We start from the raw sequence: 24133 nt of genomic DNA, 5'->3' as shown, positions 1-24133 counted from the left end.
ATATCTCAGCAGAGCGCTTGTTTCCTGTTAAGTGGGAGGCACGGTTGATAGTGTTGTGGCTTTGGTCTCAAACACGACCCGAGTGTGACATGTAGAGGAGGTTCAGTCCACAGTTCATGGCTATAGAAGATTTTTTTGTTCATACACCATGTGCTTCAAAGCAACTTCCTCCTTTGCCCCACTATTGCATGTATATTTATTGTTGTCGTCTAATTCTCAGTTGATTCGTGCACACATTTAACACAGACAGTATCGACATCAACATGTCATGAAGCTCGCAGACGTTCCTCCCCTGTTATCTGTTGTCTCGCCTGGCAAGGAATAGAAAGTCCTGCACTGTCCGTAACCTTCACTGTTTCACCAGCCGAAGTCAGAGAGAGTTGAAAAACTTGTGAGGAAATGAGTGTAAAGTGGGTGGGTGGGGGCAAACTGGTGAGATAGAGAAGCTGTTGGCCGTGAGAAAGTGCCACAGCGTTTCTTTTGTCAAGTCCTCTGACTGAAACCGCTGTCAGCCACCAGCCACAGCAGCAAGACAGATAAACACCAAAGGGCCGAGACTGCTGACGACCCGATCCTTCTAGTTCTGTGGTCATTCCATCTCATGATGTCATTTAAAGTCCTGCAAAACACCTACGCCGTTTTCACCAGAATGTACAGAAATGGGTGCAGAAATATGTCACCTGGATATGTTTTGTTGCTTTGCATCAACGGGGTTCGATAGAAAACACTTTAAATTAAACAATTATATGTTCATGTAACCCTTCAATCGGTTGCCATGTGTGTGTGTGTGTGTGTGTGTCATGACTGGAAGATTGGATTTCTTAAAAATGATCATTTAAATAAAAAAAAGAAATAAAGTAAAAAGTAGCTTTTATTTATATGTATTCAACACATTTGGTAAGTTATATCAGACAAATTGCTCATTCCTCCCATGTGAAACACCAGTCAGATTTTAACACTCCTAACATTGTAAGTGAACATAAAAAACAAAGCAATAGGAAAATGAACTTTTGACTACAATCACGTTCTTCTCCCCTTGAAGTTTTCGGTTCCTAGAAAGGCAGTTTTCTATAACCCTGGGGGAACAAGAAGCCCCTGAATCCCTACCCCAAAAAGGCAGAAAACCACCGAACCCACCAGCCCGTCTCAGCTCGCTGCACTCCTATCGTCTGCTTTCCCTGACAGCCCCTGGGAGAAGGTTGCAAGCCCCCCACCACATCGACCACAGTGCTCCGACATGCCTCCCTTCATGCACATCAAGGTGAACTCAGCGACATTTTCAACACTGCTGACACCAGGAGTCAAATGAGCTGTCTGCAAATATACAGCCACATTGAGAAAAGCTTTGGTTCGAGTTTGTACATGGCACTTGATGATTTGATTTCAATCTGAGGTCTGATTCAGACCTCATTACTTGACATTACAACAGTATATGTGCAAAAATGTTTTTGAAAGAAAGAAAACGGCTTTTTAGTGACAGTGAAGCAATCAATCAGCTTTTATTAAGGATTTGTGTACTTTATGATATTATTCTACTGTGATTGGGTAGATAAGATAAAGTAGAATTTCCCCAAAGGATTGTATTCTTCAGTGTGATTCTGAAGTTTATTCCGCCGTTTGATTATTATGTTAATTATATTCCAACAGTGTGAACCTGTCTCGTGCAAAATGATGATCCATCCACCATGAGGTCCTCCCAACACGAACGTCCCTAATAAGAAATGTATTTGTGATGCCTTCAAAAACAAAAGAAATGAAGGAGAAAATAAGTTCCCTCAAAACATATTTTTTTTGTTGAATGGGAACATACATTTTAGAAGGCCAGGCTGAAGAGTGACATAACAAGTTTTATATTAATACTATTTTTTTCATAATATATCTAATTTTCATGGCTGCCATTCCTCCAATCAGGGAAAGGGTTGGGTCATTTTATATGACTTTCAGCAATAGTGTGAATGTGAAATAAAGGTTGTCAACGATTAGATTCCTTGGTACTTTTTCTGAGTGAACTTGAAAGGAAAAGCCTGTATGTTACCATCCTAACAAATTAATAGCAACCACAGAAACCGCCCAAGCTGAATTACCTCATACTGCATTAGATCATCGCCCTGACTCCGGAGGCTTTGTTAAGTAAAAGACTGTGTCATCCGCATATGGATTGATTTTGTATTCTTTCATGCATTCCTGTTGATGATTGTCCTGCAAAGTGGTACAATATATGAAGCAAATTGGAGATTGTGAAGATGGATGAGCCCAACATTTGGCAACATGGATAGGGTAAGCCTGTTGGAAAGATTCATTAATAAAGGTTTGTGACTTTTTGTTATTCTATTGTGATTTTTTTCTATTGCGTTCAGGTGTTACTCTTGCCGAGAAGTTTGTTGATTTCTGACTTTAATTATATTTCTGTCTGTCTTGTGAGTGGTTATTCTTTTTCCTGGCTCTGTTTAGTTAGCCATTTTCTTTCTAAGCCACACTCATGCAAGTGTGATCTGGTAATGAGTAATTCATTTACATTTTTTTATGGTTGATTTCTCTGAGTATGGTGCAGCAAAGCTTAAGTTCTTTCTGAAAGGTTTATAGTTTTTTAGAAGCGTATCACGATTAATTCATTTAATAATTTTCATTTTTGAAACATTTGTGAATGTTTAAAAAAATAATAATAACGGTTATTATTTGTTATTAACATTTGACAAATAATGTTGATAGAATCTTAAACATCACCTACAGATCATGTGATGAGACTTATTTGAGCCGTTTTTGACTGCTGAGGAATTTTGTAACATTTGTAAATGTTTTTTTTTAAATAATAACGGTTATTATTTGTTATTAACATTTGACAAATAATGACGAAGAATCTCAAACATCACCTACAGATCATGTGAGGAGAATTATTTGAGTCGTTACTTATGGGCCCATTGTTTGACCATATTTGTGTGTTCGCAGAGATCCTATTTTCAGTCTGTATTGTTGATTTCTGATCCTGCAGACGCAGCTTGTTTTCTGTTGGGCAGGTCGTTGCTGGTCAGAGTAGGCATCTGCTAATGCTAATGCTATCTTCTTGTAAATGTGTTCGGGGGATGTTGCTTCATTTGTTGTTCGGAAGAAAAAGGAGGAACTTTGCACTGACAAGCATCATACAGTACGATGACTCAGTATGTCTTCTTGGCACTTCTGTCTTTTTCCATGAGTGGTCATATATTGTTCCTATCAAGTTAATGTACAGCTGGTATTTGCAATTACATCTTTTTAGATATTTTCAGCACATGATAATCCATCATTTGTGAATTATTTATTACTTAATGGCTTGTAAATTATAAAACATCTGACTATACTGATACCTTTTAATCAGTCATTTATAAATATCAATAAATGATATGATAATGGTTAGTTTACCTTTAATTAAGAGCTTACAAATTACTTATAAAATCCAACTCCAGCTGTGACTTCTTTCCAAGCCGTGAGTTAAAATAAAACACGTTTAAGGTAATAAGCTTCGATGTCTCCTTGACAAAAAGGTTAGTCATACTATAGTTCATTGCTGAAGATGAAGTTGGTAAAAAAGGGGGTAAAAATATCTCCCTCCATTCACGTAAGGAACTGTGTAGGATGGCTGGGTGCCGCATACGAGTGCAGATGTGGAGGAGTGGAGTAATAGTAAAGGTCCACATGTTCACATGAGAACTATGAGATATTCAAACTTTCCAAAGGATGCTCAGTTTATTTATGTGTTCACCCACATGAACAGTCATTAGAATGGGAAATCCAACAGTGACATAAGCATATTGGCACTGCAATAAATAAGGTTTCATCATGACTTTGGTATCACGACACCTTCATTCACAGTGGGTCTAAAGTGTGGACCAAACCTTCAGAGAAGACAAGATGGTGTCATGACTTTGCTTGTCAGAATAAGAGAAGAAAAAAAGGATAAACCCCCCGAAAGTGATTGCAACAAGGAGGATAGTTTCAAAGTTTTGTTATATCAATTCACTTTTTGGGCTTTTTTTTGTTGGCCCACCAATACTTTAAGTCCCACAATCCTCTGCAGCAGTCAAAATCAAATCAAATCTCTTTGTGTCATGTCATCAGTTGATGGGTGTGAGAGAGAGAAAAGAGGACGTTACAGAGACGCAAGAAACGCTCTCACCATTCTGCTCTGCAACACAGAGGTAAGATAAGCAATTCTCACTGTTATATGATCAACGATATATTCTATTTATTTCATTCTTTTTAAGATGTTTTCTTATGTACCTAAAACATGGCAAGTAGAATCTACCGGCACATCACAACTTATATGTTGTAAAGTGTATAATTTTATTAAGATACATCATTGGGTTACTGAAGAAATCATCTTTATTAAAATACAAAATCTCCATTAAGATTTACTTGGAAAATTAGTTTACTCATTACTCGTCTGTAGCGTAGTTTTCTTGAGTTGTGTCTTTTAGCTTTTTCTTCCTGGCTGTCCTCTTTCTTGTTTCTCCGTATGATCTGACATAATGTTAAAATCAACTAATTCCACTATTAAGGATTTATTTCACACAAACCTCATGATAAATGTATCATCATTTAGCACTTGGAAGATCCACTTTATTTAGATATTTAATTTAAGTTTGTGCAGATAATAGTCCCAAAATCAAAAATCATTCTGCTGTTGTTCTAAATGTCTAAACGGGGAACACAAAGCTCAAATGGAGTTTTAAAAATTGTAGCACAGTGTCAGTTTCAAAGTTGCCAGACAACACCACAGCCCGGTTATCCTCGGTGAAAGCCCTGAAACCTTCGTGCAGGTGGCGGACTGTTTTTGCTAAGGAAACCTCAAGCTTGGCATTGTAACTGAACACGCACCAGCAGGTGTGCGACGTATGACTGCGTGAGGCTCTAAACGTGACATGAAAGAACAGATTCTTTCAGACTCCTGCAGATGTTTTTACCTCGTCTCCCATCACCTCCCTCAGCCGCCGCTCAGTCCACCATGCCGCGGTCGTTCCTCGTCAGGAGTAAAAAGACTCACCCACTTCAGCCATCTAGGTACTCCTATAGGCAACGCTCCCAGCCCGACATAGACACCCGCCAGCCTGTGAGGCATGCGATGGAACAGGGCGGGAAGAGTCCTGATGATGCTGTGGAGCCCTTGCCCCCCATGTTAGGGGTCAAAGACCTGCTGGCTGAAGCCTGCTCGCCATGGGATGGGATGGCAGTCTGCCCTCACAGTGCCCCCATGGACTACCCTCGGCCTTCAGGTACCCAACCCTTTCTTTGGTGTTTTTTATTTTTTTGTGACTTTGAAATGATGTCAAGACTACGAAGTATGTTTTCCTGGATGACACGTATAAGTGTTACTGATCTCAGTCGTCAGGATTTGTGACAAAATGCTACGCAAAGACCATAAAAAAGATAGAAATGATTCTCATTTTTAACTCTCTGTAAAGACGTTCCCATCGTCACCATCATCCTTTCATATTCTATCCAAAGACCCAGTGAAGAACAGAGAGGCCGCTCTGCCGGTCTCACCGTGGACGGTGGACAGACACCAGGTATCTGAAAGAGAGAGACAACTGGAGGGACTGGTCTTCATGTTGCTCAACCACACATCCCACACTGACCTGAAATCCCCCGTCAGAGACTGTCCGCTCTGTGAAAAGGTAGGAGGCCTCATCACGTCCTTATTATCTCTGTGTTTGTCATCTGTTTAATGAAAGAGGAAACCAGAATAAGTCTTTTCATCACAGCAAATATGCTGACCAATCAGTAGTAACATGTTAAACACTCTCATTACCTTATTTTTCTCCCTGATAATAAAAGCTATGTCAAAATTCCTTACTTGCATTTGAAGACTGAATGCAAAAATGCTTCTTTCTTTCAGAGGATCCAACATATGGATCGTTCAAAGCCCAACTTATCCCAAGATTCATTGCGCGAGAATGGATTTTAATCATGAGCAGATCAGCAAAAAAACTCCCTCTGCCTGAAATATATCATGAAGCATATCCTCCATCATAATATAAAAAGAAAAAAGAATCAAATATGATCTCTGGCTCCATTTTAATCGTATAACATTACCTCTTCTACACTTTTTCTTATTCAGCAGTTGGTTGCTAGTTAACGGAAATGGCAAAGGGTGGGGTCAGGAACGGCTGGTGATGAGTTAGCATTGAGTTACAATATGAAGCGTTCAAGGAAGACTTACTCGATGGAGTAAAAATTAGTTTTGAGCCAAGAGTAAATTATAATATTATTAAATTCTGTTCAAATGTAATATTGTCAAAAAACTGTTATTTGAAGGAGATGTGTTTAAAAAAAAACATACAATTATTTCCTTATCATTTGAATTGTGTTTTTTTAATGGAAATAAACACTATAGAAGAAAATAAAATTAAGAATGTTTGATGGTTTAATGTCAAGTCTTCCTTTTTTACTCTTAAACCAAGTTTCTTCTCAGAATTAGTTCTTTCTTGGATTTTCTGCCGTAGCTTTCGTCAACACTCACCTGCTGCTTGGTTGCTATGGTCTCTCCCATGTGGTAATTCCTCTCGCTACCATAGGGAGAGACAAACGTTCACTCAAGCTTTAACACCTTACTCCTCATTTAGATTTAAAGATTTGTGTCTTATTGTATGTCGAAGTAGTTGCTATGTAACCAGTGGCAACACCAGGAAGTTATGATCCCAGCCAAAAAATATATATTATTTAGTGAGCTTTAGAAGTGCTGACAGAACCATGCTAGCTGCCTCCCCCATGTTTCCAGTCTTTATGCTAAGCTAAGCTAACTGGCAGCTGTCTTGAAGCAGCGGTATCATTCTTCTAATGCTTTTTCTGTCTCCCTCAGTCACTTGCCGAAGTCTTAATATCAGGAGGAGGCCTGCAGGCTCTTCTCCACAGCAGCCTGTCTGTCCCAATGACCGGATCGCCCACCGTGGCGGTGCCCCACATGCCCTTCAGCTTCAGAGCCATAGGCAGCTATGGGCGAGCTAAGGTAGACCCACAGTGAGAATGTTTTCGTGAGGAATAGTTTGATCATTTTCAGGACAGACGCGTGACTCGAAGTTCATCGGTTTGTCCTCATGTCTGCGTCAACCTGAGCTTTTGTGCATCCAGGAGCGGAACTTTGGCTGCAAGGTCTGCGGGAAGGTGTTCAAGCGCTCGTCCACCCTGTCCACACACCTCCTCATCCACTCGGACACGCGGCCCTACCCCTGCCAGTACTGCGGCAAAAGGTTCCACCAGAAGTCCGACATGAAGAAACACACCTTCATACACACAGGTGGGTGAACGCAGCGGCAGCAGGGCGACACCACGCCGTGAAGCGCTCTGAAAAACTCGCTGTTCTTTCTCCCCAAGGTGAGAAACCACACGTGTGCAAAGTGTGCGGTAAAGGATTCAGCCAAAGCTCCAACCTAATCACCCACAGCCGAAAACACAGCAGCTACCGGCCCTTCAGCTGCCCCCACTGTCAGCACGGCTTCCAGCGCAGGGTTGACCTGCAGCGCCACCGAGAGACGCACTGTGGCTATGGAGACATGTACACGGGGTGACGTCAGGCCTAACTGTAGAAATGAGAGGCATATGATGCCTTGCATGCTTGGAAATAAAAGGTGGATTTTTCATTGGTTTGTGTTTTTGAATTTCAAAAGATTGTTTTTGTTGAAGGTTTGTGTCTTTCAGGCAAAAGTACAAATGAGCATTTTGGCTGTTTTGGAAAGGAAACAGCGTTAAGAGGACCATCATCCAATTACGTCATGTAATTCTCAGAAACGTGTGTGTGATTTTTCCCATTATTGGATGAAGCATGGTTAATACACTGGGCTCCCGACGGGGTGAATGACGATGATACATTCACAGGAAGCACTATAACTGCTGCATGAACAGGAGGTCCTTTTTTAAAATTACTTTTGAAAGGGTCAGTCATATATATCACAGTAACTTCTTTTATTTGCGTGTGATTTGAGAGTGAAACAACAAGCCAACATGGATCTCAGGCCATTTTTTTCATACATCTTATCTGCCACATAAACACAACATATTTGACATTGAGATAAATGCACTTCTCAGCTGATTCACAGTTACAGCACAAATAGTGAAAATCTCTCTGTAAAACACCGACCTGCTCCAGCTCTGCAGGCGACGGCAGCGTGGTCTCTGGTTGAGTCGCTCCGGCCAAGTTTGGATTTCGGTGAATCCAAACAATTTTGTGCCACTTCTGAGATGACTCGACGCGGAGCAGTTCACAAGGTTTCGCTTTGAATCAAACACCCGACTTTTTCACAATGCGGTAAAATAAGTGCTATTCTATTCACACGGTTTTTCGGCCCTCTCGCTTTTCTGCAGACCAGCGATCAGCGATGCACAGACGTGGCTCTGCACTCAAGCTGCCATAACCTCCGTCCCAGTTCTCCTTCCTCAGATTTACAGGAAATCCTGAGAAAGAGATAAAAGAGCACAACTGTTCAGACCTATCTGGTGTATCAGAGTTGAAATCTGCAGGTGCTCGCCTAATGTAGATGTATTTTCTGGAACTGCGGGTGCTTCTAACCACGACGGCTTATTTTAAATGCGCTGCTTTGACACAAGGTTATGTGCATTTGTCTAAGTAATGTGATGCAATGTCCTGCTGGCATTTCATTTGGATGGTACGTTATCTAAAGTAAATGATAGATAGTTACCAAAAGTCAGTTTATTCCTTCAATCACAGCACAAAATAGCTCATGGTCTAAAAGCTATAAAATGCAACAGTTTTCTAAAAAACAATGAATAGACTGATAGAGCACAGGCAGGCACAGAGAGAGCAGGCAGGCCTCGGCAGGATGAAGCATGACTTGGGCTGCATTCATTGAAAACCCAGCACCTCTCCACTAGTTTGTAAGGTGTGGAGTTTGTTTTGTTTTTTAACGCTTTAGCACGGAACCAATGTCAAACGCTTTCAAATGTCTTCAAGCCAAACAGATGCTGACTCCAGTGACATCACTTGAGGCAGACTTCAGACAGCTCCATCTGAAGCCACAAGAAACTACACAACTTGATCACACAATGCAGTAATAACCTGTAAACAGAATTTGATGGGAGTCCCTCTCCTCATCAGATCTTACCCCTACACCAAGCTGGACGCCTGATCCGGCGGTGACGGTGGATTCCAGATGTTGCAGCCTTCGTGAACGGGCTCCGTTAAATTGGTTTCTCCTCCCGTTAATGCTGCACGTGTCCCTTCAAAAGATACCACAATGTTCAACCTGCAAGATCCTCACTTGCTCTATTGTTTTTGTTGGTCTCATCTTTGATCTGACCGTATGATGAGACCTTTAATTTGTCCAGTTCCTAGGTCAAAGGTCGTGGACATTGAATTGCATGACTTTGGTTTTTGGATGATGTATGTGACAGAAGGAAACTGATCTTATTACCTGTATAATAATAGATGCACCACAGCCCCCCCATCAGACTGACACCCATCGCAAAGGCGGCGAAGACAATTCCCATCACCGGTCCGGTCTGCACCACAAAGCCTGGACACACAGCGTGACGGCGATACGTGAAATAGTCTGAAGAAGAAACAGTGAAAAATGATTAAATAAATGAAACTCACTGCCATGCTCTGGCTCTGGCCTGGTCAGTGGGGGGGCACTCGGTCTCTTGGTTCTTTGGCCAGAAGGGGGCCTCGGAAGTTTGGGTGCCAGTGAAGTAATATCCTGGGTGACCACCATGGGCCTGGAGAGGTTTCTGATCTCACACTGAGACCAGAAACCAGGAGGAGACATGTGGGTTATACAGCCACAACTTTATTCTTACATTTCCTACCTGTGATAGAAAATCACACAGACAAACAAGCTTCCTTGAAGTCCATCACCCAACATTTTCAATATTTCTTGCTGAGAGTTTGACCCGGAGATCAATACCACTCTAAAACAAGCACTTCTATGTTCTTACCTGTAGCACTTTGATCATAGCACTGTTAGTCTTAAGGTATGTTTGCTGAACAGCTAGCCTACTAGTTTACTCAGACGAGGACCTAACACTTGTTTCTATTTTTACTCTTACTTTACTGGCAATGATATGTTGTGGTTTCTTTCTTTTGACAAATGTACTTACCAGTATTGTAAGTCGCTTTGCGTCTGCTAAATGCCCTAAATGTAAATGTAAATATGAAGCTACTGCTAGCAGCCGGTTAGCCTAGCTTAGCGCATGGACAGGAAAGAGCTAGCCCAAAAGAAACTTGATTCAAAAGGAAAACTCCCATGAGTCTCCTCCTCATGACTAATCCAGTATTTCTGATTACTCAGCTACAGTCGAGATCGGTCCGTTTCATGATAAACTATATTTTCGACTACACTGTGTGGGAGGAATCTTCTATCGATCTAGTCTCCTAAATCTGCTATAACCCTGGTGTGTTTGTGTACCTGGTGGCTGGGTGATCTAGATATAAGTGGAGGGATACGAAGCCCACCCTGACACTCCTCCTGTACTGTTTCCTTCAGGGGTTCCCCCCTTATTGAGTCAGAGGTGCACAGGCGAAGGCTGCAGTGGAGGAACTGCATCGAGTCATTATAAACCGGTCGCAGTATGAAACTAAATCTCAAGGGCTGGATCTCCTCCTCTGCTCCCACGTTTGCGCTGCTCCTTTCCGTCCTTCCTGGCGCTCCTCTTCCTCTTCTGTGTCTGAGCAGGACGTCGCCATCTCTGCCTATTTCCAGTCCATCCAACTCTTCCTTTTCCTCTTCCAGTTCCTCTTTGGCCTGTTCTTCTTCGTCTCCGTCGCTTGTCTTTGCAGCGAGGGTCAGCGACGGGTCTGAGAAGCAACCGTTGCTTATAACAGTCCAGAAACTGGACTTTTTGGGGTCTGACAGGGGAGAGACCACACAGGACTTCACCTCCAAGACATCTATGAAGGGCCCTTTGGCAGAAATCTGCAGGAGGAGAGATTAAAATGAATCCGAAGAATGTGCGTGAAACAAGTAGAGTGAGTGATAGACACAGACCTCAACATAGACACGGTGGTATGCAGTCACGACACAGGGGCCAATACGCCTTCGCTCGTAGCTCTCGGTGACAAAGAGCTTCAGAAGAAGAACAGGCCCGGATCTGTGTCTAGGGGTCGGCAGGTGGCTCAGTCCTGGATCAGGCCCTGGACCGTTGGGTGCCCAGGGGACCAGCCTTGTCTGAGGGGTGTTTACGTCCACATCAGCACCGTCAGCAGATTCTGGGAGGCTGGGGACTTCAGCCAAACAGCTGATCTGGGAGGAGATCACAGGTTGAACGTATTTAATGAATAATGGAGATGTATTGTACCACAATAAAGGTATAGAGATATCTCACATGTATGCCGAGTGGACTTCTGGACTCCTTTTCTGTCTCATTGAGGGCCAGAATGGTCTGAGGCTGGTCTCTCCATAATAAAACCTGGCCAGAGAAGACAGATATACTTTCAAATTCATATGTGAACTATTTGGAGTGTAGCTGGAACTGGATCCATGGATTATTATTTGAGGAATATCTGCTGGTGTCCTAAACACCCAGCAATGTCTCCTGTCATACAGAGGGTACGTCTTACAGCAGCAAGTCCCCACTACAAATATGTGTCTTTGCAACCACTCTTCACTTCACAGTTATTGACAAGCTTCCATATTTTGGCAAGGTCTAGTCAGCTCTCTATCGTTATCTAAGCAGAGAACTGACAGTAGCGTTGGCTCGGAATTCCCGTCTCTTTTGGATTTTATTGTGTTATTATAGTTATTTTAGACCCATATGTTCAAGAAAAAAGAGCATATTGCATCTGCTCATGTGTAATACAGTATGTTTATATATATATAGCAGTAATTAAAACCTTGCATAAAACATGATTATTACATTATTACACATTATAGACACGTTTCATTCTGATTCTATACACACACCGATTGCCTCCGTTGTCTGTCTTTGCTGAAATCGCTCCATGTTTCCCTTTCTTGCCTCAGAACTGAGCGTTCTCTCACCTAATTTGCTTCTGTGCAGCATCCCGTTGTCAGGCTTCTACTCTGTTCTGGTCATGATGACCTCGGTCGCACCGAGGACAACTTCCATTTACCACCATTTCAAGTGTCTATTACATGCCTCATGTTTTTGTTTTTACCACAGTCCTAACTTTGACCTGATTTGGAAATCAGATGTTTTCCGCTCTCAAAGCTTCACTCATTATAAGTCCGTCTCCTTTTCTGTTGGTTTGTGGAAATGATTTGAACAATGATTACATTCGATTTTAAAATCTCCCAGAAATCTATAAAAAGATTATGGATTATTTAACGGAGTAAATTCAACATTGAATTCAAGATACCATAAATTCTTGCTAAATCTCCATATCTCACCATGTTTTTGTACTGCACCCCTCTAGGCTGTCCCAGGAGCAGACCCTCCGTCCCACAGGAAATGACCGGGAACACCAACAGGAAGTGACTCCCATTAGACTGAGCCTGACACGTCGGGTCTTGTAGAGTCATGGCCGCCACAGGGATGGACAAGCTCTGGAGGGGAGACGTGATGTGAGACGATGGAACTTTTGGAATTTCTCTGTGGGTTTTTTATCACTTTAATATTACATGAAGACATGATCTATTGTGAGTAAAACTATATATTGATTAGAGCAGCTTTTAGTATGATTCATAAGATATTCCAAGCAAAAACAAAGGTTGGTATACTTGATAGATGATTATAGCTCATTTTGTTGCAAACAAATCTTATTAATTTGATGTGGATGATGCCACAAGCGGCTGCACCTCTGGATATATTAAAGTTGGATCTATCTTCTATAAAAGGAATTACAGTAGTTGATGGATGGATGCCACGATATTATCGGTATATTATTGGGTGTAATACTGAGGTATGAAGACCTGCAGGACGCGTTGGTCTACGGCAACGCTGAGGCGTCCGTCCTCACACTGCACCGTGAGACTCTCCTGGCCTCCTCCCGCTCGGCCTCCGCCGTTCAGCCACTGCCTCAGCCGGCGCTCCTCGGCCCAGGGAGGCCTCGCGAGCAGAGGGCTCATCGCTGCGACCACGTCTGTGGTCCAGACAGAGCGGAGACATGAAATACTCACACTTACACTTCCAATCGCCTTCATTCAACACACTTATGGAAATGCTCTCAGAATGGACACAGAAGCACCACGATTCTCCTGTACATAGATGAAATTAGAAAACCTAACTAGGGCGGACTTCAAAATAAAACAAACTCACACAGTGATGGAAACAAGAGACACACAGGGGTCCTGACCTGTGCCGCCCCCAGCCAGGCGGATCACAAAGCGATTGGCCAGGGCAGCCTCGGTGTATGAGCTTGGCGTGGCGTAGCCGCTCTCGCGGGCCCACGTGAGAAGGTCTGGTACGGTGGACAGGTCAGGGGTAAGGGTGCTGGACAGGGTCAGGCCAGGCTCAGCTGGGTAGGGTGGGGATACACTGTTGGAGGACTATGGAGAGAGATACACAGACATAGGAGTGTTCAAGAGGAGTACATTGTGTATTTGTGGAGGACTATTTTTATTTGTGTATTAATACACATTTGGTGTGCAGATGAGTCCTGTATTTACCAGCAGCAGGACTGAGTCAGAGTAAACTACAGCGTGTGTGTTTGTGGTAATGAAGGAACGTGTGTGTGTTTTAATAGTTTCTGGACAACAATGGAGCTCTATGGCACAGAGGAAGACCATATATCAGGCTTTGGCTAAAGGCAATACTTGTAATACTCAATTCATTGTTGGATTTGGTCTTTTTCAATAAGGTGTTGACAGTTAGACACATGTAGAGTTACGCATCCTTATCCATCCATCCTTAATTATCCTGATCCATCCTTATCCATCCATCCTTAATTATCCTTATCCATCCTTATCCATCCATCCTTAATTATCCTTATCCATCCTTATCCATCCTTATCCATCCATCTCCATCCATCTCCATCCTTGTCCATCATTATCCATCCATCCTTATCTATCCTTATCTATCCATCATCCTTAATTATCCTTATCCATCCATCCTTATCCATCCATATCCATCCATCCATCCTTATCTATCCTTATCCATCCTTATCCATCCTTTATTTTTCCCATCAGGCTGTGCTGCAGCCGCTCTTCTATCTCTGAAATGCTCTTTTTGACCTCCTGCCCCTCCCTCCCAAAAAGCCCAGTCTGCTCTGATTGGTCAGCCGGCCTATTCTGTTGTGATTGGTCAACCACTTAGTGTGTTTGTCAGAAATAACATAACCAGATACTTGTTCTACTGAGGAAATGTGATCAAATACATTGCAGCCACTTGTTCCAGCTTTGTTTCAGGACCTGATAAACTTGTGACTGGGTGGACATCATGAGAAATTGTTATTTGGTGACATCACCACTTTACAGAAACAGAGACAAAGATTTCTGTTGAAGCGTTTGAAGCTTCTCTCCATCACTAAGTCGTTAGACACATAAATCAGATGATGAATTCGGATTCATAGAAGAGACGGGGCCCTCACATGAATGGAGACATGACCCCGGACCCCATGAGCAACGATGGCCCAGTTGACTCGCACAGAGCTGCTGAGAATGAGCACCACCACCTGGGCTTTTGAGTTGGCCACCGGGGGCACAAGAGAGACGATCACCTCCACTTGGAGAGCGCTGACGGAGACAAGAGAGAAGAGAGATTGAACCCTGCAAGCCGAGTCGTACAGCAGCAGCCATACAGACTCACCCTGTAGGGCTTTTTCTCACCCGCAGAGGCCCGAGCCGGCTGAGTGGAGCTTGATCACATGGACTTCTGGGCCGATCCCACCTGCTGCTGCGTCAGAGCAGCCCTGCACTTTCTGCGGCTGCAGCTCAGAGGTCATGTAGTTGCTGGAGAGGAAGACGGACTCCAGCCGGCACACAACGGGCAGGTTGGGATCTGAAAGATGGAGACACGTTTCTCCATGAATATGCAGTAAACCTGACTGTAGGGCTGGAAACACTTAAAAATGGCCCACGCTGTGTCTTCCCCGCTGTGAGTGGAAGTCAAACATGATGGAGTGATTGAATTTAATCTCTCATCACTGTGATCAAGGGGGGCTCACCCTCTCCCAGCAGCACGTAGACTCTGTTGCCGTGCGTCGTGTGCGTCAGAGAGGACAGGTTGCCGTGGTGCTGCAGAGCCCAGCGGTGCAGCGCACGTGGATGAAAAGGCAGCGAACGCACCGTCTGGACGTTCAAGCGCAGGCTGCGTGACCTCACGCTGGAGTTGGAGGATACCTAGCAGAGGAGAGCGTGTCAGTAACCACGTGATTGACATGTGCACTCGATGGGCAGACTCCGGCTGACCTGCACCAGCACCGGGAGGTCGGGGGGCAGTCGGTCCGCCTCCAGCCACCAGGTGACGGGCAGCTTGGAGCTGAGCAGCAGGTGGAGGGCTCGGGGAGGTGGGGGGGACAGAGACAGAGGCTTCAGCAGCACCGTCACCTGCACACAGAGGAGGGAAGGGGTGTCACCTGGTATGCAGGGTCATTATGGTCCCAATGCATGCTGGTTCAATACTGGTAGAACAAGGAGGACAGATGTACAGCCCTGAAACTAACCAATGTAGCAGAAGCCAAGTATGACTCAATACATCAGTACATAATAATATGTAATAAATACTAAAGAGTTCAAATACAGCTTTATATTTTTCCTTTAACTTCTACCAATTCTATCCTACTGAAGAAATTAATTCAACACACCTACCTCACCCCCTACACACTTAGGTCATTATATGTGTATACATAATAATAAATAAATAAAGGTTTCTACTATCAGTTGGTTAGAAAGCAATTCATTCAACATACATACACACATAAATATACTATACACAAATGTATATATACACACACACATACACATGCATATATTTATATATGTCATTTTGAATAATTATATATCATAACATGTAATTAGCAGCATTAGCTAGAGCTGGGGGAAATTTTTTTTATAGTTTAATCCATCATATTTTATAAATTTACGCAGTAATATTTCCCTCTGAGATGTCATGGAGTAGTAAGTATAGTAAAGTAGCACCAAATTTAAGTACCAAAGTACAAGTACACCTCAAGTGTCCTTGAATAAGTGTACTTGGCTACTTCATACCCGAACGCCCAGCTCCAGCTCGTCACCTTGTTTTCGTTCGTCCCTCTTCCCACTGCCACCACATGAGTCTCCTTGTCCCCGCCTTCTCTGGCGGCGCAGCCCGGTCCGGCCTTGAACCTCTCCAGCAGACCCTGGACGGGGTGTGGCGCCCCCGCTGGTGCCACAGAGCATTGTGTCTCCACACTTTGAGCTGAGGAGGAAGAGAAGGTGTGACAGTGAAGCCTTTAGACCTGTGGCTGCTTGTAATGCAGTTGGTCTGGAGATCCATGTGTTCTCACCTGCCGTTATCCTGCAGAGCGGAAGGAGACAGAGGACAGCGAGCCCTGACAGTGAAGGCATCATGAGCACTTCACTGCTACACTGGCTTAATGTGACGACTCCTGCTGCAACATCCAGGCAAAAAGACACACAGTACACAACTAAACAGGACACATTAGATGGTACAGAGCTTCCTACTGTTAACCAATGGCCCTGTCACTGATACAAACAAGTTATTACAGAATGGTAACAATGTTATAGTCCATCAATTATTTCAGAACATTTTCAAGCAGAAGAATATCTTCTCTTCTTTGTCGTCAATGATGTAAACTAAATACAATAAAGTTTTGGACTGATGGTCAAACTAACCTGGAGATGTGGAAACATATAATGTGCATTTTATATATTTTCTGACATTTCAAAGACAAACTGAACACTCGAGAAAAGTTACAGATAACTAAAATAATTCAAACTAAAATATTAAAGTAGGTTACAGCCTAATCATGAGCCAGCCATCCTGGTTGCCATGGAAGCAACTTTACTGGAGAGGAAAAACGTGATGAAACGTTTGAAAATAATGATTAGATAAAGTCAATATTTAGTTGTTTTAAAATATAAATATTATTCTTCCCGCGACCCTGAATACAGGATAAGCGGTAGACAATGGATGGATGGATATTATTCTTCATAAAACAGACAAACTTCAATAATTTATTAGAGCAACAGTAAATTGATATGAAGGTAAAATTGTTGCTTCACTATTTGAATTTATTTTACAGAAATAAACAGTCATAAGCTTAATTTCAACTTTGAGCAGCAAGCAATATAATAAATAGCAAAATATTAAATCAGAGGTCTGCAGAGGTTTCATTGACTATATTCAAACAGGAAAACAAACAAACACACCGGAAACAATGCAGTAACATAAGTGAACCGAGTATTTTATTAACTAAAACAAATATTCCAACTTATAGAAGCAAGGTGCATTAAATAAAAAGATTAGAATATTATTATGATGGTACAGTTTCTGTGTCCCATCTTCATCACAAACACGAGAAGCTGGACTCACCTGCGGCGCGGCGCGGAGGGACAGGCGGACTGCTGATCCAGCTGCTGATCCAGCTGTTGATCCGGACCTTACCGTGAAGGCTGTCCTCGCAACCCAATCACACGCCCCTCCCACTCCCCCCCTCCCCTCACCCCCCTCACACACTCCCGCCAAACGCGCAAAACGAAGTATTATAGTGGTGAAATATTTCTCATTTTTACGCACCGAGCACGGACACCGGGGCCCCCCCCCGGTGTCCGTACCGGGAGGGGGAGGGGGGGCCGGACACCGGGAGGGGGAGGGGGCCCAGTCACAATTAAAAGGGGGCAGTGGGAGGGACCGCGGGATGGTGTGACAGAGTGGAGAGAGAGATGGCGAGATGGAGAAGAATAAAAGGCTTTGGAAACGTCTCAGGACGTAGAAGGCAACAGGAAGGGGAGAGGGGGAGAAGAGGAGAGAGGAGGGGAGAGGACTGGAGAGAAGGAGAGAGGAGGGGAGAGGACTGGAGAGAGGAGGGGAGAGGGGGAGAGAAGAAGAGGGAAGGAGATCAGGGGGGGTAGAGGAGGGGGGACAGAGGAGGAGAGGAGGGGTGAGGAGGGGAGAGAGGAGGAGAGGAGGGGTGAGGAGGGGAGAGAGGAGGAGAGGAAGTGAGGAGGAGAGAGGAGGGGGAGAAGGGGAAAGGAGGGGAGAGAAGAAGAGGGAAGGAGATCAGGGGGGGGGGGGAGCGGTGAGGAGGGGAGAGAGGAGGAGAGGAAGGGAGGAGGAGAGAGGAGGGGGAGAAGGGGAAAGGAGGGGAGAGAAGAAGAGGGAAGGAGATCAGGGGGGGAGAGGAGGAGAGGAGAGGGGAGGGGAGAAGGAGAGAGGAGGGGAGAGGGGGAGAGAAGAAGAGGGAAGGAGATTAGGGGGGAGAAGGGGAGAGGAGGGGGGAGAAAGGGAGGGAAGGAGACTGAGGTGGGAAGTGACAGAGTACAAATACTTTGTGACAGTACTTAAGTAGAATTTTACTACTTTTACTTGAGTATTTTTTTTCTGACGTTTTACTTTTCCTCCCTACATTTTAAAAGAAATATCTGTACTTTCTACTCCTCACTTTTTCAAAACAGAATTGTTAATACATTTAAAATGTCTTCTTTAATTAATGACTCAGAAAGTCAGTTAGCCTTGTTAAAAATAAAAGTACTTTTGACACCTCTACCTTATCCTCCCCAAAATGATTTTTAAAGGTGCCACATAAACAGTCTCATTTTGTGAATTTGTCATCAGATCAAAGTCTACGTTGTTTGTCACATGAATGCATTTCATTTGTTCATGTTCAAATCTGTAAAACTCGTGTCCCTGCACACGAAACCAGTAGATTACATTTAATTTGACGACCTGCCGTGAGATCGGGTTCGCAATATACGACATTCAGAGCATTAATATGCCAGCAAACAACCATTAGGGTGATTCCGTGGTCAATTCTGTGTGGGTTGCATTCTTTACTACATGGCTGTATTTCCTCCATGTTCATTCCCACTAATAATTGCAGGAACAGCTGGGACCCGGCCTAATTGAAAAGCACTCACAGATGGAAAGGCACTGCCCAATCCCTGCCAAACCGGCCAAATATTATTAGCGCTCATATTGCATTTTAACGGTTTGTCTGTTCCACAAAATCCATCTGAGCATCCGAGAGTTTGGAGAACCGACTCGGACATCAGCTGCTTAATCAGCGGCTGTAAGTCAAGGTCACATGTCAGTGTGACCCTGAATGTTGGCGCAGACGGCTCTCTTTAAATGAACAGTCAAAGAGCTTTCTTATTTGGTGGTCTACAGTCTGCATTATTTTTAGGTTATTATATATTAAGGATATGTCATGTCTAACCACGTGACTAAGAAGAATCGTGATCTAAGGAATATTCTCAGTCGTTACACCCGTCCATAAACATCCATCGCTATAATCGCATTAAAACAAGACGTCCAGAGACTACATTATTTCTAGAAGGTCTAAAATTTCTGCATACATGCAAGATTTAAGAATTGCTTGAGTGTAGATTACTAGCATACTTAGGCAGAGTACTAAACACAGCTGAGGCTGATGGGAATGCCCATAGTTTTGTAGGTATTTGATCATAAACCACATTGTTGGTAAAGAAAGTGTTTGCCAATTGAAATTTTTAACATTATTAGATGTTATCCTCAGGAGAACATGAACGTCCGCACCAGATTCGATAGCAATCCACCCGATAGCTGTTAAAACATTCAACCAAAAACCATAAATGTCTCATTGTCTCATGTCTCAAATGCCTCATGGTGGCGCTTGAGGATAAGACAGAGGATCACCAATTCAGCACGCATGCTTTCATCCTCTGGGGACCATGAACGTACGTACATTGAGTAGTGACTGAAAGGAAAATAAATGCATCAATGCTTCTGTGTTGGGTTCACATCTTTACTGAGTCACAGTTCTGACATAGTTCACCAGCGAATCACAGAAGAGGAAACACAAGATGGGGAAAAAAACTCTAAAATCACAACAAAAACAAACGATTGTAGTTAAAAAAAAAATCTGCGTTGTACCGAAAGACAGTGAAGAAGAGAAGAGGATGAAGAGGAGTCCTACGTGGAGCACAGACACACAAACTGCACATGACTCGCCGTCCTCTGTGAAAACACCAGCAGAGTTCTCTCTTTCCTCTGGCTCCCCCGTGTGGCGGTGTACGGGCGGTGCACGAGTGTGGCCGACAGGGATATGTTCATGACGGAGGGACACCGTACACAACGAGACACACACTGAGCAGCACACAGCAGATATAAAGGGACAAGAGACAGGAAGGAGAGTGACAAACTGCTTCCTGTCAGAATAATCACTTTGGACTGGTTTCAGTAAGACCGCCGGCTCTTTGACGAGGTTTCACTGCGTTGGACAGACAGCAGGATCCGTTTGTTACATAATCTGGATTATCTTCTGTCATCATCAGCGCTTCCTCCTCATCTAAAGCCCACGCGGTGTCACGGATCTGCAGACCTCTGGAGGTCAGTAGATCCGTGACACACGGCATCGGACTGTTCACGCCCAGCCGGTTCTTCCTCGCAGACGGACAGACAAGAGAGGAAGAGGAGAGAGGAAGAGGGACTCTCTCCTCTCGTCACCTTCTAGTTCCCCTCCCTCTGTGCGGGAGTCAGCCTTCACGCCTCAGTCTCCTTTCAGAGTCTGCGGCTGGCAGTGGGCAGCTAATAACCCCCCCGTGACCTCTGACCCTAGCAGAGGTCGGACACGTAGTCAAAATCCTTGAAGTGGTCCTGTTCCTGGCGGGAGAGGGTGCGGCGCTCGCGGGGCGGCGTGAGCGCGGGAGCCTCAGCTGTGAACTCCACGTCAAAGTTGCTGACGTCTTCTCTTTCTGCGATGGTCGGGATGAACGGGGGCGTGGCCTTCCGCTGAAGAAGCTCCTCCCAGTCCACACCCTGAACCACATACTGAGGTTTAGTTCCTGAGCAAGGCGCACGCTCACTAACGAGACGGAGAAGCAAACACTCACCCTGAAGAACGGCTGCTTTTTGACGTCTTCGGCGTCCTTTTCTCCAGAGCCGAGTCGTCTTTCTGGGTTCCTCCTCAGCAACTAGCAGTCGAGAAAGGACAAAAACAAACAAGTCGCCATGTTTGTTTGTTTTTTGTATTGTAAGTGTTAGTTAATGTGAGTTGAAGTAAAGGGGAGGGGACCGACCCGTCTCATGATGCCGATGGCTTCAGTGGAGAGGAAGCGAGGGTAGCGCACTTCATCGTTCACTATGCTGTCAAAAACCTCCTCCTCATCGTCACCCGGGAACGGAGACTGAAAGCAAACGACACGCACACGTTAACCTCGACTTCATGATGTAAAATAAACCTGTAGCTTGATGAGATGTACTCAAATATAAGATAAACTCTGAGGAGTGGTGTAAGACATGATGATCTATCCACAGATTAGCCCTGAAACCTCCTCTTCTTACAGGACACTCACTCCAGTTAGTAATCAAAATGTGCAAAGTGAGAAAGAGTTTTCTCATCCAACTCTCGAGACGTCCAGAATCCCAGCATGCACCAGGCTGCCAAACGTCCTGGCATCATCTTGTGCGTTGACAGTAATCACACTGAACCAAACGCTGTATTCTCACCTCGCCGACCATCATCTCGTAGACGAGCACCCCGAGGCCCCACCAGTCCACTGCTCTGGTGTACGACGTGTCCGTCAGCACCTCCGGGGCCAGAAACTCAGGGGTCCCACAGAAGGTGCTGGTCCTGTCCCCGTAACCCATGCCTTAAGAGGAAGAAGAAACACCTTGATGCTCGCAAAACAGGTGATGATCCACTTCAATCGGCGACGTTTCAAACCACAGAGCAAGCCAGAAACCTTGATGTGGTCATGGACCTGAAGTTCAACAGCCACATTAAAACAGTTACAAAGTCGGCCTCTCATCTCTAACCTGAAGAACATATGAAGTATTAAAAGGTCTTATGTCCATGCATTTATCTTCTAGTCTTGTAACGGCGTCCTCAAAGACCAAGAAAGTGGATCAAATCACTTCAAATCATTTGTTTCTAAACACTACAGTTCACTGCTTCAGGCCCAGACACATGATGAGACATCCGGACCTCTCTGGTCTGGTTCAGGTCTGCTTTACGTCCGCAGAATCAAAACACAACATGCAGAATCAGTGATCTGTTTTTATGCTTCGTATATCTGGAACAAAACTCCCCAAAAACTGCAACTCTCACTTATTTTACATCAAGACTGAAGACATTTGCTTTTTATTCTTTGTATTTTACACTGAACTGTAACTTTTATTCTTGTGTTTTATACGCGTCTTATTCTATTTCAGCTTGGTTTTCATTTCTATTATCTTGGCTCTTAAATGTTATTTTATTTTATTTAATTGTCTTTTTATCACGAGTTTCATTTCCACTTTCTCCGTTGGCCTTTGATGTTTTATTTAAAGCGTTTTGTTGCTCTAGAAATAAACCTGCCTTGCCTTGATGCAAAGTAATTAAGCTAATTTCCACTGTATGGAGCTTCTCCTCATCTGGTGTTGTAAGGGCCGTTAGGATAAAGAGATCATAGACGCTCACCTTCTTTACAGAGCCCAAAGTCTGCGATCTTCACAAAACCCTCCGTGTCAAGCAGCAGGTTGTCCAATTTGAGATCCCTGACAAAGGAAAGGAAGATGATTTATGGCCACCATGGCGTACGCTCTCGTACGCTACGTGCTCACTGAGTACTCACCGATACACAATCTTATGTTCATGAAGGAACTGCAGCCCCAACACCACACAAGCCGAGTAGAACCTGCCGGATACGAGGAGAGAACGAGAGGCTTGAACAATGTGGAGCTTCACACGCTGATGGACACAAGCATCTCTATAAACACACACACACACACACACACACACACACACACACACAGCTAAACTCACACGGCGCGTGGCTCGGAGAAGACGTCGGCGTGTATGTGCATCATGAGGTCCCCCCCGGCCGTGTACTCCATGACGAAACACACGTGCTCCGGCGTCTGGAAGCAGGCAAACAGGTTGACCAGGAAGGGGTGGTGCGAGCCGTTGACCGTCTCAAAGATCCGCTTCTCACACATCAGGCTGGAGGAGACAGAGGGGGGTGAGCGTCGGCGCGCGGAGACGGCGGTCGTGACGTGAAAACACAGTTACCTTTCCACCTCGTCCCTCGCCACGATGTCTCCCTTCTTCAGGGCTTTGATGGCGTACAGGCTGCCGGTCCTCTTGTAGTCGGACAGCAACACCTGGAGGGATTCAGGAGGAGTCATCGACACCAGACTGGCCGGGTTATTTAACCTGCCTTTAATCGGATATGAAAGGCTGGCCTACATTCTGTTTACTGAAAGGGAATTAAAATAGTTTGATAACTCCAACTAAATGTATTTATTTGGGATTTTTCAAACGTATACCTCTTCAAATGGCTGGTCTGCCTATTTAAGATACTTGATGTGAAGTGGAAATGGCAGTAAAAGTAAAAGGAACATTCATTTACACACAAATTTGCCTTTCACACGATTTATACATAATCTGTGAATACGGGTGTGATGGTTTGTCATTTCTAAAACAAGTGGGTTCCCAGAAAGAGTTTGATCTGTAAAAAACCAACACATTTCACTCCAAAAAGCTAAATGAGGCGGCAGCTGGCATGAGGGAGATCACCTCAAAATGTTCTGCTGAAATATCCCAAAATAAAACGTGTTTTGCGTTTTAAAAGTAGGAACCTAGGAAGACAGCGAGTACTGCCCACCCATCTGTTCATTTGTTACGTCCCCCAGTTTGATCTCCAGCACACAGCTGATCAGTAAGTGGTTTGTTTACATGACGTAACGCTCGCTGTCGGGACACGGTGTCACTCTCATTACGGCTGTTGTTGAATGATCATTACTCGTTTCAATTCATTTCCAATTAATCAAAGTGGTGCTGTGTGACTCTCGTCATACCGTGCGCTCAGTGTTTTTTTAGGATATTCATTAACGACCGATTCCAACCATTACAGTCGTAGGCCCTAAAACATGCATAGTAAATGAATCCATTGACATGTTGATAAATGAAGTTTGAGTACCTTTCCAAAGTGGCCCCTGCCGAGCACTGCTATTAGTCTGAAGTCCTGGAGGCAGAGCGGGCCCCTGCTCGGTCTGAAAGAGTGATAACAGGCAGATTACAGACCCTGAATGCAACATAACATAAGATACATGTCAAACCTCCAGAGCATCT

General features: G+C 44.2%; 3 protein-coding genes across 10 annotated transcripts in view; 1 reads left to right on the top strand and 2 right to left on the bottom strand.

The window, feature by feature from the left end:
- The first annotated feature begins 2205 nt into the window (after positions 1-2205).
- On the top strand, positions 2206-7602 carry LOC311031731 (uncharacterized protein). Its single transcript, XM_084038180.1, has 7 exons — positions 2206-2308; positions 4093-4172; positions 4962-5246; positions 5479-5648; positions 6833-6979; positions 7102-7267; positions 7345-7602. Exons 3-7 carry the CDS (start codon positions 4979-4981, stop codon positions 7536-7538), a joined length of 945 nt encoding a protein of 314 aa, XP_083894306.1. The 5' UTR covers positions 2206-2308; positions 4093-4172; positions 4962-4978; the 3' UTR covers positions 7539-7602.
- Positions 7603-7917: 315 nt separating this feature from the next.
- engl (endoglin, like) lies at positions 7918-17501 on the bottom strand. 4 transcript variants are annotated; one of them, XM_084038172.1, is made up of 17 exons: positions 17416-17501; positions 16367-16468; positions 16115-16278; positions 15291-15428; positions 15047-15221; positions 14709-14880; positions 14471-14615; positions 13238-13430; positions 12855-13024; positions 12333-12488; positions 11308-11391; positions 10971-11225; positions 10392-10898; positions 9581-9725; positions 9399-9500; positions 9090-9204; positions 7918-8421 (listed from the first exon to the last, which is right to left on the bottom strand). In XM_084038172.1, exons 2-16 carry the CDS (start codon positions 16428-16430, stop codon positions 9092-9094), a joined length of 2583 nt encoding a protein of 860 aa, XP_083894298.1. In that variant the 5' UTR covers positions 16431-16468; positions 17416-17501; the 3' UTR covers positions 7918-8421; positions 9090-9091. The 4 variants fall into 4 exon arrangements, with proteins under 4 accessions (XP_083894298.1, XP_083894297.1, XP_083894299.1 ...); XM_084038171.1 differs by having other exon boundaries at positions 16367-16471; positions 17416-17499; XM_084038173.1 differs by having other exon boundaries at positions 16089-16278; positions 17416-17438.
- A 2310-nt stretch (positions 17502-19811) lies between these two features.
- pkn1b (protein kinase N1b) overlaps positions 19812-24133 on the bottom strand; it is a 29762-nt gene continuing 25440 nt past the window's right edge. For 4 of the 5 annotated variants that reach the window (XM_084038169.1, XM_084038168.1, XM_084038167.1 and 1 more), the window contains 9 exons: positions 23982-24054; positions 23072-23163; positions 22826-23002; positions 22635-22697; positions 22481-22557; positions 21529-21671; positions 21099-21206; positions 20913-20993; positions 19812-20838 (listed from right to left, as the gene is read on the bottom strand). In XM_084038169.1, coding sequence (XP_083894295.1) covers positions 20635-20838; positions 20913-20993; positions 21099-21206; positions 21529-21671; positions 22481-22557; positions 22635-22697; positions 22826-23002; positions 23072-23163; positions 23982-24054 — 1018 coding nt within the window. In that variant the 3' untranslated portion in view covers positions 19812-20634. Of the gene's footprint in view, positions 20839-20912; positions 20994-21098; positions 21207-21528; positions 21783-22480; positions 22558-22634; positions 22698-22825; positions 23003-23071; positions 23164-23981; positions 24055-24133 lie in introns of those variants that run through there. The other variant, XM_084038170.1, reaches the window with a different exon arrangement.

This window comes from Eutrigla gurnardus (genome assembly GCF_963514095.1).
Source record: "Eutrigla gurnardus genome assembly, chromosome: 20".
Classification (NCBI taxonomy): Eukaryota; Metazoa; Chordata; class Actinopteri; order Perciformes; family Triglidae; genus Eutrigla; species Eutrigla gurnardus.
The sequence above is the reverse complement of the archived record's forward strand: the minus strand, read 5'-3'. Positions and strand labels throughout refer to the sequence as shown.